Genomic DNA, 15,615 nt, shown 5'->3' on the forward strand with positions numbered 1-15,615 from the left:
CTGAATGCACTGCGTCTGCTAAATGTATAAATCTCCATGCCATGCTGAATTGAGGAAGTAATTAAAGCAAAATCAGTCCCTACCAAGTATTGAGTACATGTTTAGTAAATGAATACTTTCCAGAAGGCCAACATGAAAAATGTTTGTCTTATTAGTCTTACAAAGTACTCTGCTTTGTTGAGATAGCGAATTGGAGGGTTTTTGTTAAATGTTAGCCAAAATCATTAAAATTAAAAGAACCAAACTACTTCAATCTGTGTGCATTGTATTTATTTAATGCATGAGTTCCACAATGTGAGTTGAATTAGTGAAACAAATGAACTTTTCCACAATGTTATAATTTAATGAGATGCACCTGTAAATTGAACAGAACATTTTATTTTATCTTAAATTAGTTTTGACTGAAAACTTTAATTTCCATGCTAATTATCCCAGTGCCAAAGTGAATAATTAGTGTTTGTATTTGGAGATTCAGGAGTGCAGGTATTGAATCTGATTAGATATGATTAGAAATGCTGAGAATGAGTAAAGTAATTAAAATTTATGAAGACTTCTTCTGTGATTGACAAGATAAACATATCACCCTGAGGTTACTAAACACTGGCAGATAGACGATAACTCATTTGTGTAACAATGCACATGCATCTACAACTCAAAATGATTGACATGAATGAGATTATTGATGGCTGAAATGTAAAAAAATCTGAAATGCTGAATGTAAATTTTCAGAAACTTCCAAATGATAAGCACTATGCAGTGCTTTATAATAATGAGTTTAACCACTATATTTGGTTATGGTTAATATATGATTAAAGTAGCAATAGTTATTTTTCTTGTGACTGCACTAAGGTGCCAGTTTGGATTCCTGTTAAGCCTTATTGCAAAAGTATGAATGTTTTGTCTCAGAATGTGAACTAAATTGTGATTATATGACAAGCTGTTGAATTAATCAGTTGGAACAAATTATACATTTAACAACACACCATAATGTGATTCTATAATCAGTCATAAATGTAAAAGTTTAGAAATATGTATGTAATTCGCAAGACATTTTTTTTTTTACTTTTAAAATGTAATTGAAATTGTATTACATTTCAAAGGAGTATCAGTTTATTTAAGTTCGGTCCCATAACAGGAAAATCTATCATGAAAACAATAAATATCATAAAACGCAAATCTCCAAAGAGTTAACTCTGTCAAGTGTTGTTTGAAAATGTTGTGGTTGTCATCCAAATCAGCAGCAAATTGGGTTCTTGTACAACATGGGTTTGAATTTGAAGTCTGGCCTACTCATCTTCCAAAAATCCACCAGTTGGGACAAACAAGAGAGAGTTAGGAACAATTAATTTATAGAGTAGGTACAGGTACCATTCTGCTTTTATGACTGAGAGACTCCCCATAATGACAGGGGAAAAAATGCACTTATAATAAAAAATGAAAATGGAGACATTACATCTCATTAAATAAAATTCTTAAATGAACTATTTTTGGACGTGGACAATCTCTTCCTACAGTAGATTACGAAGACGAAAGGAGAAATAATACACATCCACCAGTAGATGACGATAAAAGACTGGAATTAGTAGACTTTAGTAGCACTTAGTGTTAGTAGCACTGCAAACGTCTACTGTGACGATTCAGCGCCATCCATTGATTCACCTCGGAACACCTGCTGCCTCACACGCCAATAGATGGCGCTGTGTCGCCAGTTTAAGCCGATGGCGGAGGCTCAATGGGGTGGAGGAGAGATGAGAGCGTGAGGAGAGCCCCGGGTCCACACATCACTGGATGCGGCAGCGGCATGTGGACGACAGACACACCGGAGACGTGTGCGGGGACTTTATGCTGACGGCCGGCCTCTCATAGGAGCGCAGGACCCGCCGTGATGGCCGGGGGACGCAGAGGACTAGTGGCCCCACAAAACACTTTTCTGGAAAATATTGTCCGAAGGTCTAACGGTAAGACGCACCGCCACATCCAAAGCAGCGCACTTAAAAACGAGTAGATATCAGCGGTAGTGTCGCAGATAAAGAAAAGAAAGAAAAAACTTTAGGTACGCAAGAGACTTAACTTAGAGGAAACATTTACAGAAAGACAGCATTTTTTTGACTATATACTTCAACAACTACACAAACTAGTTAAAGGTGTCTGGTAAACCCCATGCAGGTGCATTCTAGTGAATGTTTTATAGTAGATAATTTATTTGTTTTTTTTCTTACTTGAATTTACGTTTTATCAATGCAATTATTTTCTAGATTTTATAAATGTATTGTTGTATTATAATAATTCTGAAAAAAATACTTATATGGGCTGCAGGAACTATTCTGTATTCGCTGTGTGACAGCAACTGCTGCTCTTTCACCATTTAAGTTGTTCTCATACATCCTTCCATCAGCATGCATTGTGGGATAGAGAACAACTTTAGGTTAAATTAATATTTCATAGCAATTAATATTTAAGAGTGCTGAAAGGTTGAAAAGTGGCTGAGGATCTTCACCAGCACTATCTGTGAGATCAGACTGTGTTCTTGCACCCTCTGTAAGGTCCTTAAAATAGAATCCAAGATCCCTTTTATTGATGTTTATCCATTAGTCCTGCTTTTCTTATTCATGCAGTTTTGCTGCATGCATATGGCCATTTTAAACTAATCGAACACCAGATGTCTACTTGAAACCACCTCTGTCTATCTTTTTGAGCATTGAACCCTAGTAGAGAGATCTCTCAGCTTTAAAAATATCAAAAAGATGTACGTTTTCATTAGGACTTCTATTAACCTTTGAAAACATTGATGTCTGTATGACCTGCTTGGTCATGTAGGGTCACTAGCCGTCTTGGAGAAGAACAGGAGGATGAATTCCTCTTCCTCTATGGTGTTTGTGTATTATTTTAACTCTATTTCTGTTTTCTTTAACTTCCAGTTTGGACATTATCACATAGACACACAGGTATAAACCTTCACCGAGCAGAACGCTTGTGCTTTAACCTATTCCATCCCTCCATTATCTCTCTTTCTCTATCTTTTGCTTTCTCTTTCCTTCCCTCCCCCCTCCCTTTCTAGTTCCCTTTCGACATTTAATAATGTTCTATAACAATTTTTGTTCATTTAATTTAATAGTCTGAATTTATATGTAAAGCTTTATTAAACTCTTTTGTGGTTTAGTGTTAAAGTGGTTTAACAGTGCTGTTGATATTTCAAAGCTGCTTAGTTATGGTGAAAATTATGCAGATGTTGCCTCATTCAGCGCTGACAGCACTTGCTGTAAAATAACAAATGTTGGCATGGAACGTTTTTCCTCCATTGTGGTGCGTGTGAGTCCACATGTGTGTGTGTGTTTGTTTCAGTGTGTGGAGTGAACTTCCCGTGTTTATGCTCAGTAGAGGAGAACTGTGCTTTGTGGCAAATCCACCACCATGCTCTTAAATCAATTGATATCATAGATCTGAGTTTTCCTTCACTTCTGATTCTGATGCTGTCCTTCCACATTTGCTCATCTCATTAGCCATAGAAAGATTAAATGTCTGTCTGTGTTTCCATCATGTGTGCAATCAAAGTGAAAGATTTTGCAATTTATGTTATGTCTGAATGAGGTAAAGGAGATATTTTATTATGAAAAAAAAAGAAAAAAAAATCTGAATTTAAAGAGCATACAGTGGTGGTCAGAAGTCTGGGATTATAAATCTTGAAAAAAAAAGTAAACCTTGAAATAAACAGGAATATTAACAGGAAATATAATTAATAAAATATAATTAATTATAATTAAAAAAAATTAATGTGAAATGAGTTTTCATACTATTTTTATGTAAACAAAAAAACAAATCTGTGACTGATCACACAAAATCCTTAATTTTATGAACCCTACTGTATGTAAATATGCAAATAAAGGCTGTGAGACTGATAAAAGTCATGATACTGTTTACAATGTACATATTACATGAGGACAATGCTTATATAAAGGCAATTTCTTGCTTTTAAATACTGGAAAGGTCTTCACTGTACCTCATTCGTGACAGACTTTAGTTTCTAATTCTTTTATATCAGATTACAGGTTGTATAGTGTTACCGTGAGCTTGCTCAATCTTTGAGATACACTTTGTTAAAAGTGCTACTGGCTTACTCAGCAGCCGTTAAATCACTATTGTCAGCTAATCAGCCTGATAGCCTGCTTAACACACTAGCCACTAACACACTAACATTGACAGACATCAGATGAAAGGTTAAAGCAAGGTTACAGAGATGAAGCCTATTACAGATGACGCTGGTACAGAGAGTTTTCAACACAGACATTTGGAAGACACACACAGGACTAAAAGTTCAGGTATAACTAAAAATGGCTGTGATTCTCCAGAAGAACACAAACTGACTCTGTGTGCAAAGACACCTGTTGTGCATTTGGACAATGAAAAGATTTATAAGAGACATAGCAGAGTGCCTGAAAGTTTTGTGAAGATGTTAAAGGTATCGGGTTGTGTGTTTTAGTTACTCTCTCACAGTTTTATGGGTGTCAGAGAATAATTTTGGGTACTATGTAAGTGAAAGTGAAAGTGAAGTGACATTCAGCCAAGTATGGTGACCCATACTCAGAATTTGTGCTCTGCATTTAACCCATCCGAAATACACACACACAGAGCAGTGAACACACACACACACTGTGAGCACACACCCGGAGCAGTGGGCAGCCATTTATGCTGCGGCGCCCGGGGAGCAGTTGGGGGTTCGATGCCTTGCTCAAGGGCACCTAAGTCGTGGTATTGAAGGTGGAGAGAGAGCTATTCATGCACTCCCCCCACCCACAATTCCGTCCGGCCCGAGACTAGAACCCACAACCCTTCGATTGGGAGTCCAACCCTCTAACCATTAGGCCACAACTTCCCCATTTTGTACATTACTGTTCAAAAGTTTGGGGTCAGTTAGATTTTTAAACTGTTTTTGTAAGAAGTCTATTTTGATCACCAAAGCTGCATTTGATCTAAAATGCTGTCAAACCAGTAATATGTGTTTTTATTTTTAGCAACCATTATCTCAGTATCACATGATCCTTCAGAAATTATTCTAATTTGCTGATTTGGTGCTCAATAAACTTTTACTATTATTACCAATGCTAAAAATGGTTGTGCTTAATACTTTTGTGGATACTGTCACAACTTCTTAATAGAAAGTTAATTTTGTTTTGTAACATTTTGTACCATATTTTTTGTGTGACTTCTGATCAATTGAATGTGTCCTTGCTGATTAAACTTTTTAATTTATGACCCCAAATTTTGAACATAGTGTAATGTAAAACATAATCTTTCATTATTTAAAATTTAAAATTTAAGCTTATACTGTCCAAAAACCAAACAGGGACGGGAAACATGTGTATGACCAACCACAACAATTTGTTTTGGTGGGAATTTATTTATTTATTTATTTTTGCTTCAAAACTGATGTAACAGTGATAGTTTAGGTGGAATACACAGGTGTGATCAAGCAATTCTCATTTACTAGCTTATAAGTATCTCAAACAAAATTGTTGAATATTTTGAAAAGATTTGATACTACAACCCAGCAAACTTTGGCAAATTCAGCAATTATTATTTCCTAGACTTGCAAACACAAACCTATGAACCCTGACTTCCAGTAATTTAAGAGAAACCATGTAAATTATATTTAAACAAACTTTTTGCAGCCAGATCTTTTCAATTCTTCATCCAATATGGATTAGAATCCTGCACGGGTCCATTTTTGGAGACCAGTGCCCGCCCGTACCTGCAAAGTTCAGCACCAGATCCGACCCGTCACCCATGATAATATAAAAATTAAATCCGCACCCGCCCAGACCCTTTAATATTTGACCCGTTACCTGATCCGCGCCCGCGATAAATCACACACGCCAAAATCATTCCAATTAAAGTGCTTTATTTTTTATCTCGCACCTCTCTCAACATCACGACAGTGTCATTGATGTGCTAATGAAACCAAAGTGCACTTTGTTTTCCCTTAAGGTTACTGTGCAGGAAAAGGATATCGTCCATAGTCCCAGGTTTAAGTTGCGTTCTCCATTCTTGAATTACAAATCCAGCTGTGGAAAAGCTGCGCAGCACTGTCGCAGTGGTGGTGACATGATGGGTCAAATGTCATATCGTTGTTGCGTATGTTTAATGGTAATTTAGACATACAAATATTGCACATATTTTTCATCCACGCTACTACCCGCGCAACTAGGAATTTCAAAATCCACCCGTTTCAGCCACTTTGCAGGACTACCATGTTTCTTTTTGCTCAACTTTACAATAAAAAACCCTATAAGGCAGGGAACTGTATCTGGAAAAGAAGATCTCAGAAGAAACATAGAGATAAACTTGTTTTTTTAGTTTGAATGGGGTTGTAGGATAATCTGAGGGTGGTTCATGTGCTGAAGCAACACTACTGTGCATAACCATCTCAGGTACCGGCTGATAAATTAAGAAGCTGAAATACTCAGTGTTTTAAAAAACATGTCAGATCAGTGGCTTTCAGCTGGTGTGACAATGTCCACCCATCCATTACCAGAGATGACCTCTAGGTTTCTTACCATTGACCTTGTGCCTGGTTCCTCTCACCTGTTTCCTCCCCATACCCTCCTGTGCTCTTTCCACAGACACAAACTTTGTGTTGGGAAATGCCCAGATCGTAGACTGGCCCATCGTTTACAGTAATGATGGCTTTTGTAAGCTGTCCGGCTACCACCGTGCTGAGGTCATGCAGAAAAGCAGCACTTGCAGGTATCAGACTTCATGCAGAGATGGTTTTTATTTCTCATCATATTGATCATATTTTCTTTCTAAGAGAGAGGATGGCAGAGAGAGAATTGCAAGTTCTTGTAGAAAGGCGCTTGAATTCAGTAGACATGCAATTTACCATTTATAGTATTAAATACCGCATTAGACAGCACAATATACAATATAGTATAATATTGTTTGTAATGAAGTATGCCCACAATACAACTCAGTATACGTTCAGTAAAATATTGTCTTACAATATGCAATATAATACAGCAGAGTATATTGTACTACACTATGGACTATGTAGAGTTGAATGTGGGGACGTAAGAGTGTAAAATAATTTAATTATATATATATATATATATATATATATATATATATATATATATATATATATATATATATATATATACTAGTAAGGATGCATTAAAACATTAAAAGTGACAGTAAAGACATTTAAACTGCTACTAAATATTTATTTTTCAAATGTAATATATACTCAATGGACTCAAAGTCAATGGATTTAGAATAACATGAGTTAATGATGACATAATTCTTTTTTTTTTTGTCAACCTTTAAAATAAAGTCAAATGAAATTCTCAAAGACTGCTTGAAAACTGTCTGTATCTGACTGTGATTTACATTTCTTTTCTTTCTCAGCTTCATGTATGGAGAGCTCTCAGATAAGGACACATGTGAGAAAGTTCGGCTGACTTTTGAGAACTATGAAATGAACTCATTTGAGATCTTGATGTACAAGAAAAACAGTGAGCACTGTACACACACACACACACACACACAACTGAGCTGTAAGAACTGGGAGCAGAAACACAGGAGTCCCGGTGCATACATTTGTTATGCTAATATCTTAATGAGTAAAACAGGCAATGTTAAATACAGATTTACAGCAAGTTCAAATGTGCATGGTTTTGTTTTTTCAGGAACGCCGGTTTGGTTTTTTGTGAAAATAGCGCCTATACGAAATGAACAGGAGAAGGTTGTGCTCTTCCTGTGTACATTTAGTGACATCACAGCATTCAAACAACCAATTGAAGATGACTCCTCCAAAGGTACATTTTATGCAGATGTATTTTATTAATATATTACATGTTAGTGTACTGTATATCAGTGCAAGTAAGAGTGAATGTTTAATCTCTGTGTTCAGGATGGGGGAAGTTTGCTCGTCTGACTAGGGCTCTGACTAGCAGTAGAGGGGTCTTGCAACAACTGCAGCCCACTGTACATAAAGGAGAGAATGTACATAAACACTCGCGCCTTGCTGAGGTACGTCTCTCTCTGTGTGTGAGTCAGTCTGATACATTTCATTTCATGCCTGTGAGTGATTCTGGTGTGCATCAGCAAGTGTTTGCTTCCATCCGTGTCAAAGATCAAACTAACACCAGGAAGGCTATCCCTTCACACTGTATGTTTCCAGTCCTCCTGCAGGGAGATTAATACGATATATGGGGTGTTTTTGAATAGTTTTACAACCAAGGTCAGGAATTAACAGGACTGTGACAAAAGTGCCACCAAATGTGAAAAGACCCAGAAATTTAAAAGTGGTGCCAAATGTGCCCCATAATGAATTAATCTGTAACAAATGATACATTTTGTTTCATTCTATTTTAGGCCTAACTAATTATACCAATATCACATAAAAGCTGTCATGCAATGGAGCTGCTACATTAGTTCTGTATTAGTTATTTAATCCATGGTGACAGTAGACAAAAAATAACAATATAATATGAACAACATAAACTGACTGCATACACTGTATATAATCTGCTCCAGCTAATCATTTGCAATAAATATGTAAAGGGAGAATGTACAGTCCAGTGTTTCAGATGACTACATAAATAAATAAGAGTTATTTAAAATGTTCTGTATTCCAGAGTCATGTACTAATAAATTATATGTAAATAATAATAATAATAATAATAATAATGGTCACATGTAAATGGTTAAATTAAATAAATTTAACATGTATTTAAATTATTTAATATGAATTAAGTTCATATATTGATATACATTTATTTAAAATAAATTCATAAACTTAAGTGTTTGGGAATTTTTCTTTGTGGTATCTGGACCTAAATTTTACAGTACAAATACATATAAATTAAGATTTTTATTCAACACATTATTTATTTAATTGAAAGTATTTTTAGTTTTGTGAAACTAATTCCTCAAGGTAATCTATCTATCTATCTTTCTATCTATCTATCTATCTATCTATCTATCTATCTATCTATCTATCTATCTATCTATCTATCTATCTATCTATCTATCTATCTATCTATCTATCTATCTATCTATTAATTTTTTGCAGTGTATGTGTCCATTCATTCTTCATTCATATGTAATGGTAATATACATTTATTCTAGGATGGTTTATCAAAAATGTCTATTAAAAATCTATTGTAGTCAGTGACAAGGCTTCGTCTATGTCTGTTAAACAGACAAGATGAGATGTTTAACAGGATGGGATTTTTCTTTGAGGTGAGTCTCCTGTAAGCCGAGACGGGTCATTGCTCTTCCTCTCCACTCAGATAAACAGCCATCCCCTGCTTCTCTCTCTCTGTCTCTCTCTCTCTCTCTCTCTCTCTCTCTCTCACACAGGTTCTCCAGCTGGGCTCAGAAATCCTGCCCCAGTACAAACAAGAGACGCCCAAGACCCCTCCTCACATCATCCTGCACTACTGTGCCTTTAAGACCACCTGGGACTGGGTCATCCTCATTCTCACCTTCTACACCGCCATCATGGTCCCCTACAATGTCTCTTTCAAAACCAAGCAGAACAACATCACCTGGCTGGTTGTGGACAGCATTGTGGATGTGATCTTTTTGGTAGACATTGTACTGAATTTCCACACCACATTCGTGGGCCCAGCCGGGGAAGTGATATCAGACCCGAAACTGATTCGCATGAATTACTTGAAAACCTGGTTTGTGATTGACCTGTTGTCCTGTCTGCCTTATGATGTCATCAACGCCTTTGAGAACGTGGATGAGGCAAGTACAATCAAGTTTATTTACACACACACACACACACACACACACACACACATGAAAAACGATTCATAATCTATTATCAGATCGAAAATGTGTGTTATGGCATTGTTTTTATTCTGGTTTTCCAGTTTGCTGAAGTTTATTACAATGTTTAAAGTAAGAAAATTAGTATAAATAGGAAGTGTTAAAATAAAGCAGCAGACTACAATAATTTCAGAGAGAGGAATATATACTTTCTGTAAGATGTGCCAAGTTAAGGAGTTTGCAAGGGAACAAAGATAATTTTTTAGATATTACAAATATAGCCAAGGTGAAATGTGTTATTTTGTTACTCTATAGTACCACATAGTATAATAGCATTACAGTGCAGTTGCAACCTGGATATTAGCATCACCTAGCATGGGGACATGAATGCATTATCAGAACAGACAAAATATTTTACAATCAAAAACATGTTAAAGGGGGGGTGAAATGCTATTTCATGCATACTGAGTTTTTTACACTGTTAAAGAGTTGGATTCCCATGCTAAACATGGACAAAGTTAAAAAAAATTAAGTTGTACGTTTGAAGGAGTATTTCTGTTCCAAAAATAAAAAAATACTCCTTCCGGTTTGTCACAAGTTTCGGAAAGTTTTTTTCGAGTATGGCTCTGTGTGACGTTAGATGGAGCGGAATTTCCTTATAAGGGTCCTGAGGGCACTTCTGCCGGAAGAGCGCACGCTCCCGTATAGCAGAGCACTGAGAGGCTGAGCACAGACAATCACTGATCAGAGCGAGAGCGTCGCGAAATGTCACAAAAGGAGTGTGTTTTTGGTTGCCAGGGCAAGACAACCCTGCACAGATTACCAAAAGAGAAACAGCATTAAGGGACCAGTGGACGGAGTTTATTGTTAAAGAGCATCAACAGAGTTGTGCAAGTGTTTGTGTTTGTTCCCTGCATTTCTAAAATGCTTGTTTTACAAACAAGGCCCAGTTTGACGCCGGATTTGCGTATCGTTTATTTCTTAAGGATGATGCAGTCCCAACGAAAAAGGGTCACGATCGTGTGTTGGAACCGCATGCGGTGAGTAAAACTGCTTAAAATATCTCTGCCTTCTTGTTAGTGCGTCCCCTCCCATGCCGGAGACCCGGGTTCGAGCCCCGCTCGGAGCGAGTCGTTGCTGCTGCTGCTCTCGTTCAGTTTCAGCCTCGGGATCTGATTCTGGATAATAAATAAATGGCTGAATCTGACTGTTAGCCATGGTTTGTTTTGGATGATGTTTTTTTTTCCCTCACGGTAATTTCACAGCTTCCAAACGCTCTCAATGCAAAAGCTTACTCGCGCTCGTGATTCTTTAGCTCCGCCCACACGTCACGCCTCCCGCCGGTCGTGTTTTTCCGGGAAAAATCGGTACAGACTATCTTTCTCTTATGAATATAATAAAACTAAAGACTTTTTGGAGTTATGAAGGATGCAGTACTACTCTATAGGTACTCAAGATTAACAGGATATTGAGTGAAAACGAGCATTTCACCCCCCCTTTAAGGACAGGTGAAGTGGAAAACATTTTTGTCCGATGTGGGCCTGGTAATAGACATGAATGATGCAATTAAAAACAGAAAAACTGCTTTGCTGGCTCTCATTACAGAGAAACCTAGCTAGCATTAATGTTACAACTCACTAGTCTAGTGGAGATCTATATTTAGGGTCTGCTCGTAACTATCTTTAGATATTATTTTAATTGCACCAAGGGGAAAGACAGGAAAAAAATAAATAAAGCTAAATCCAATAGTATTTATACATATAGTAGGCACTCTTTGTGATGAGACTTGATTGTTCTATATTTACCTCAAAACACCTGTAGAGAATGGCTATTAAACCTGTGTGTATTTTTACAAGTGGCAGTATAAGAGCCCTGAAACATCAAACTGATAATTTGTCTGAGTACTTTGTGTGAGGGATAGTATTTGAGCTTGTAATGGAGCAAATCTTTGGTGCTAATTAATATTGATCGGGGGGTGTGAGAGTGAAGCACACAAACCCTTTCATTGATCTCGGGTTAAGAGTTCATTTCCATGCTATCATATTTACACTTAGATTTTTTATTTAAAGCATTTGAGTGCTTTTGAGTTGAAGTTAGATCTTTATTTGTGCACCTCACTTTAATTCTCTGTGTGTCCGTCTCTTTTGCTTGCTGGATATGGGTGATAGTATAGTAAAGTTGGGAACTGACTGAATCGATGGTGCGTGATTCTCTGTGCTGGTGAGGTTGGAGTTGGTGTACTGGATGATGCTTTTGGTCTGGATCAATCGCTGACCGTATAACGATTTAAACTGAGCTGTCCGTCTGCATTTAATTGAACTCACAATCAATTTCCGTCACTGCACAGAGGATAACCACAATCTCCCCCCCAATGTTAACTGCCGTCACACTCCACACCTGCATTCCACAGCATTTAACTATTAATTGTACTTCAAGGGATAGTTCACCTGAAAATTAAAATTGGTTCAACATTTTAAAAAGGCGTTTTCGTTTCAAAGTGTCAAACCACTTCAGAAGGTGGTCTGCTTTCCAGACGAAACTGGACAAGTGTAAATGCATCAGGTTGTTGAAACCACATACAGTATGTTTTATTCCTCCCAAAATGTTAAAATAAATAAATAAATGTGTGAGTGTGTGTTATAGGCTATATGACATGTATAGATCATATATACAGGTGAATCTAAAAAAATTTGAATACCATGGAAAATATCTTTATTTTTTTTATTTCATTTAAAAAAGCAAACTTTCTTATATTCTAGATTCATTGCACACAAACTGAAATATTTCAAGAGTTGTTTGTTTTAATTCTGATGGTTATGACTTACAGCTTAGAAGAAAAAAAAATCAGTATCTCAAAAAATGTGAATATTTTCTCAAAGATCAATCAAAAAAAGATTTACAAAACAGAAATGTTCAAGATCTCCAAAGCAGGTTTAATTATGCACTCAATACTTGGTTGGGGCTCCTTTTGCACGAATTACTGCTTCAGTGTGTCCTGGCATGGATGTGATCAGCCTGTGGCACTGCTGAGGCGTTATTGAAGCCCAGGTTGCTTTGATAGTGGCCTTCAGCTCCTCTGTATTGTTTGTCAGATGTTACTTCTTTTCTTTTTCTCAATAGATTCTCTGTGAGGTTCAGGTCAGGTGAGTTGACTGGCCAATCAAGCACAGTAATATCATGGTCATCAAACCACTTGGAAGTGGTTTTGGCAATGTGGGCAGGTGTATAAGTCCTACTGGAAAAGGAAATCAGCATCTCCATAAAGCTTGTCAGCAGATGGAAGCATAAATTGCTCCAAAATCTCCTGGTAGATGGCTGCATTGACTTTGGACTTGATAAAATACAATGGAGCAACATCAGCAGAGGTCACGCGACCCAAATCATCTCTGACTTCAGAAACTTCACACTGGACTTTGGATTCTGTGCCTCTCCAGTCCTCCTCCAGACTCCAGACCTTGATTTCCAAATGAAATGCTAAATTTACTTTCATCTGAAAAGAGGACTGTGCACCACTGAGCAACAGTCCAGTTCTTTTGTGAAGAACGATGTGAAATGCTTCTGTATTTTCTGGTTCAGGAGTGGCTTGGTTCTAGGAATGTGACAACTGTAGCCCTTTTCCTGAAGACGTCTGAGTGTGGTGACTCTTGATGTGCTGACTCCAGCTTCAGTCCACTCCTTGTGAAGCTTACCAAGTTCTTGAATTCATGGAAATGTTCGTTTTCTTCAGGAATACAGAAACAGTTGTGTCATAGCACTCACAGAATCCTGGCTAACCGAGGAGGTCTTGGATAATGGCCTGTGTATTGATAGTTTTGGCATTGCATTTTGCTTGGACAGGAGTGCAGAAATCACAGGTAAATCTCGCGGTGGGGGTTTGTGCCTCTATTTCAACAAGCGCTATTGTACTGCGGTGACTATTCGGGAGAAAATCTGTACACCCGACACTGAATTATTGTCAGTTTCCCTTCATCCATTTTATTTGGGAATTTCCTAAATTTTTTATAACCGTTGTGTACATTCATCCTAAAGCTAACGATGTCATTGCATCGAACACTCTATCTGATGTTGTTCAAGGACTTCAGAATATTTCACCAGAGGTGGCAAATTTTATTTTTGGGAGATTTTAATCATGTGTCACTTAAAAAGACCTCGCCAAAGTTCTATCAATACATCACATGCCCAAGAAGTCAAAATAACATGCTGGATCTCTGTTATGGGAATATAAAGGGGGCATATAAGTCTGTACCATTGTCAGCACTAAGATCCGCTGACCACAATTGTGTGCAGCTTCTTCCTATATATAGACCCTTATTCAAGAGAGACAAACCTCAGATGAGAGAAGTCATAATGTGGTCTGAAGACTTTATCGCCCGTCTGCAAGGGTGCTTCGATTGTACGGATTGGGAGGTGTTCAAAGACTCTTGTGAACATATTGACCAACTGACTTATGTTGTATGTTCCTATATAACTTTTTGTGATGTTATGATTGTGCTTGCATATAAATTTAAGGTTTTCCCAAATACTAAACCATTGATGTCAAAATCAGTCAAAACAAGTTTGCAGAACAAAAAGCTAGCCTACAAGCAGGGGCAAGGTTTAGAGAGGGCAATAGCGAGGAAGGAGGTTAGAATGGAGATCCTTAAAGCTAATCAATTATACAAAGTTAAGTTAGAAAATAATTTGGCAGACAATAATTTAGGCTCAGCCTGGTGTGGTATGAAGAAAATTTTGTGATTACAGCATAATGTGAAAAAGAGCACTTTGTGTATTGATGGTTTTTGATCAAATGATCTCCTTTCAAATGCTCTTAATAGGTTTTATTCAAGATTTGAAAGTTTTGATTTTAAAGATGAAGTAGAAGAATTGCGATGCCTGTGTAAGGATGATTACCACATAGTCTTAGAACAGGCAGTAGTGCAGGAAATCTTTCTCTCCACTAAAATGAATAAGAGTCCTGTTCCAGATTACATATGTGGGAGAATATTAAAGCACTGTCAAAAGCAATTACCTTCAATATTTTCTGATATTTTTAATTGGTCACTACGAGAACAGAAGGTACCTAGCCTGTGGAAAGTCTACTATTACTCCTGTTCCCAAATGCAATAACCCTAAAGTGTTAAATGATCTGAGACCAGTTGCCCTCACCTCCTTAGTAATGAAATCATTTGAGAAATTGGTGAAGTCTGAGATATTGAGTAAAACTCATATTCTAGCCAGAAGATTGCTAGAGTATTACAAGTTGAACCACAACTTAGTGGGATGGATACTGGACTTTTTAACTAACAGAATGCAGTGGGTAAAAAAAAGTGAATGGTAACTTTTCAGATGTATTATGTTTATCCACAGGATCCCCTCAAGGCTGTGTTATTTCACCATTACTATATATTTTGCACAACAATATGTATCTAAGCTTACATGAAAACAGGATATTTATTAAGTTTGCTGATGACACAGTGATAGTGAGCCTGCTACGGGGGAAAAGTCTGGTCACGGTCCAGTTGTGGATGATTTTGTGACCTGGTGTGATGATTCTTATCTAAAGTTTAATATTACTAAAACAAAAGACATGATCATTGATTTTAGAACACACACTGTTGATCACGTCACTACTACTATCAAAGAACAGTTTGTGGATCGTGCAGAGAGTTATAAATATCTTGGCACAGTCATAGGGCCCTATTTTATCGATCTAAACGCAAAGTGTAAAGCGCACGGCGCAGGTGCACTCAGGGCATGTCCAGATCCACTTTTGCTATTTTAATGATGGAGAATCGGTTGGCGCGCCCGGGCGCATGGTCTAAACGGGTTTTCCATATTCTCTTAATGAGTAATGGGTGT

At 37.2% G+C, this 15,615-nt stretch overlaps 1 protein-coding gene across 1 annotated transcript in view; it reads left to right on the top strand.

Moving 5' to 3' along the window:
* Nucleotides 1-1,732: 1,732 nt before the first annotated feature.
* The window catches only part of LOC113095767 (potassium voltage-gated channel subfamily H member 1-like), a 43,173-nt gene continuing 29,290 nt past the window's right edge, over nt 1,733-15,615 (top strand). Inside the window, exons 1-6 of the mRNA XM_026261134.1 lie at nt 1,733-1,958; nt 6,618-6,741; nt 7,402-7,508; nt 7,683-7,811; nt 7,907-8,025; nt 9,361-9,753. Coding sequence (XP_026116919.1) covers nt 1,886-1,958; nt 6,618-6,741; nt 7,402-7,508; nt 7,683-7,811; nt 7,907-8,025; nt 9,361-9,753 — 945 coding nt within the window. The 5' untranslated portion in view covers nt 1,733-1,885. The remainder of the gene's footprint in view (nt 1,959-6,617; nt 6,742-7,401; nt 7,509-7,682; nt 7,812-7,906; nt 8,026-9,360; nt 9,754-15,615) is intronic.

This window comes from Carassius auratus, unplaced genomic scaffold, assembly GCF_003368295.1.
Source record: "Carassius auratus strain Wakin unplaced genomic scaffold, ASM336829v1 scaf_tig00215781, whole genome shotgun sequence".
In the NCBI taxonomy this organism is placed as follows: Eukaryota; Metazoa; Chordata; class Actinopteri; order Cypriniformes; family Cyprinidae; genus Carassius; species Carassius auratus.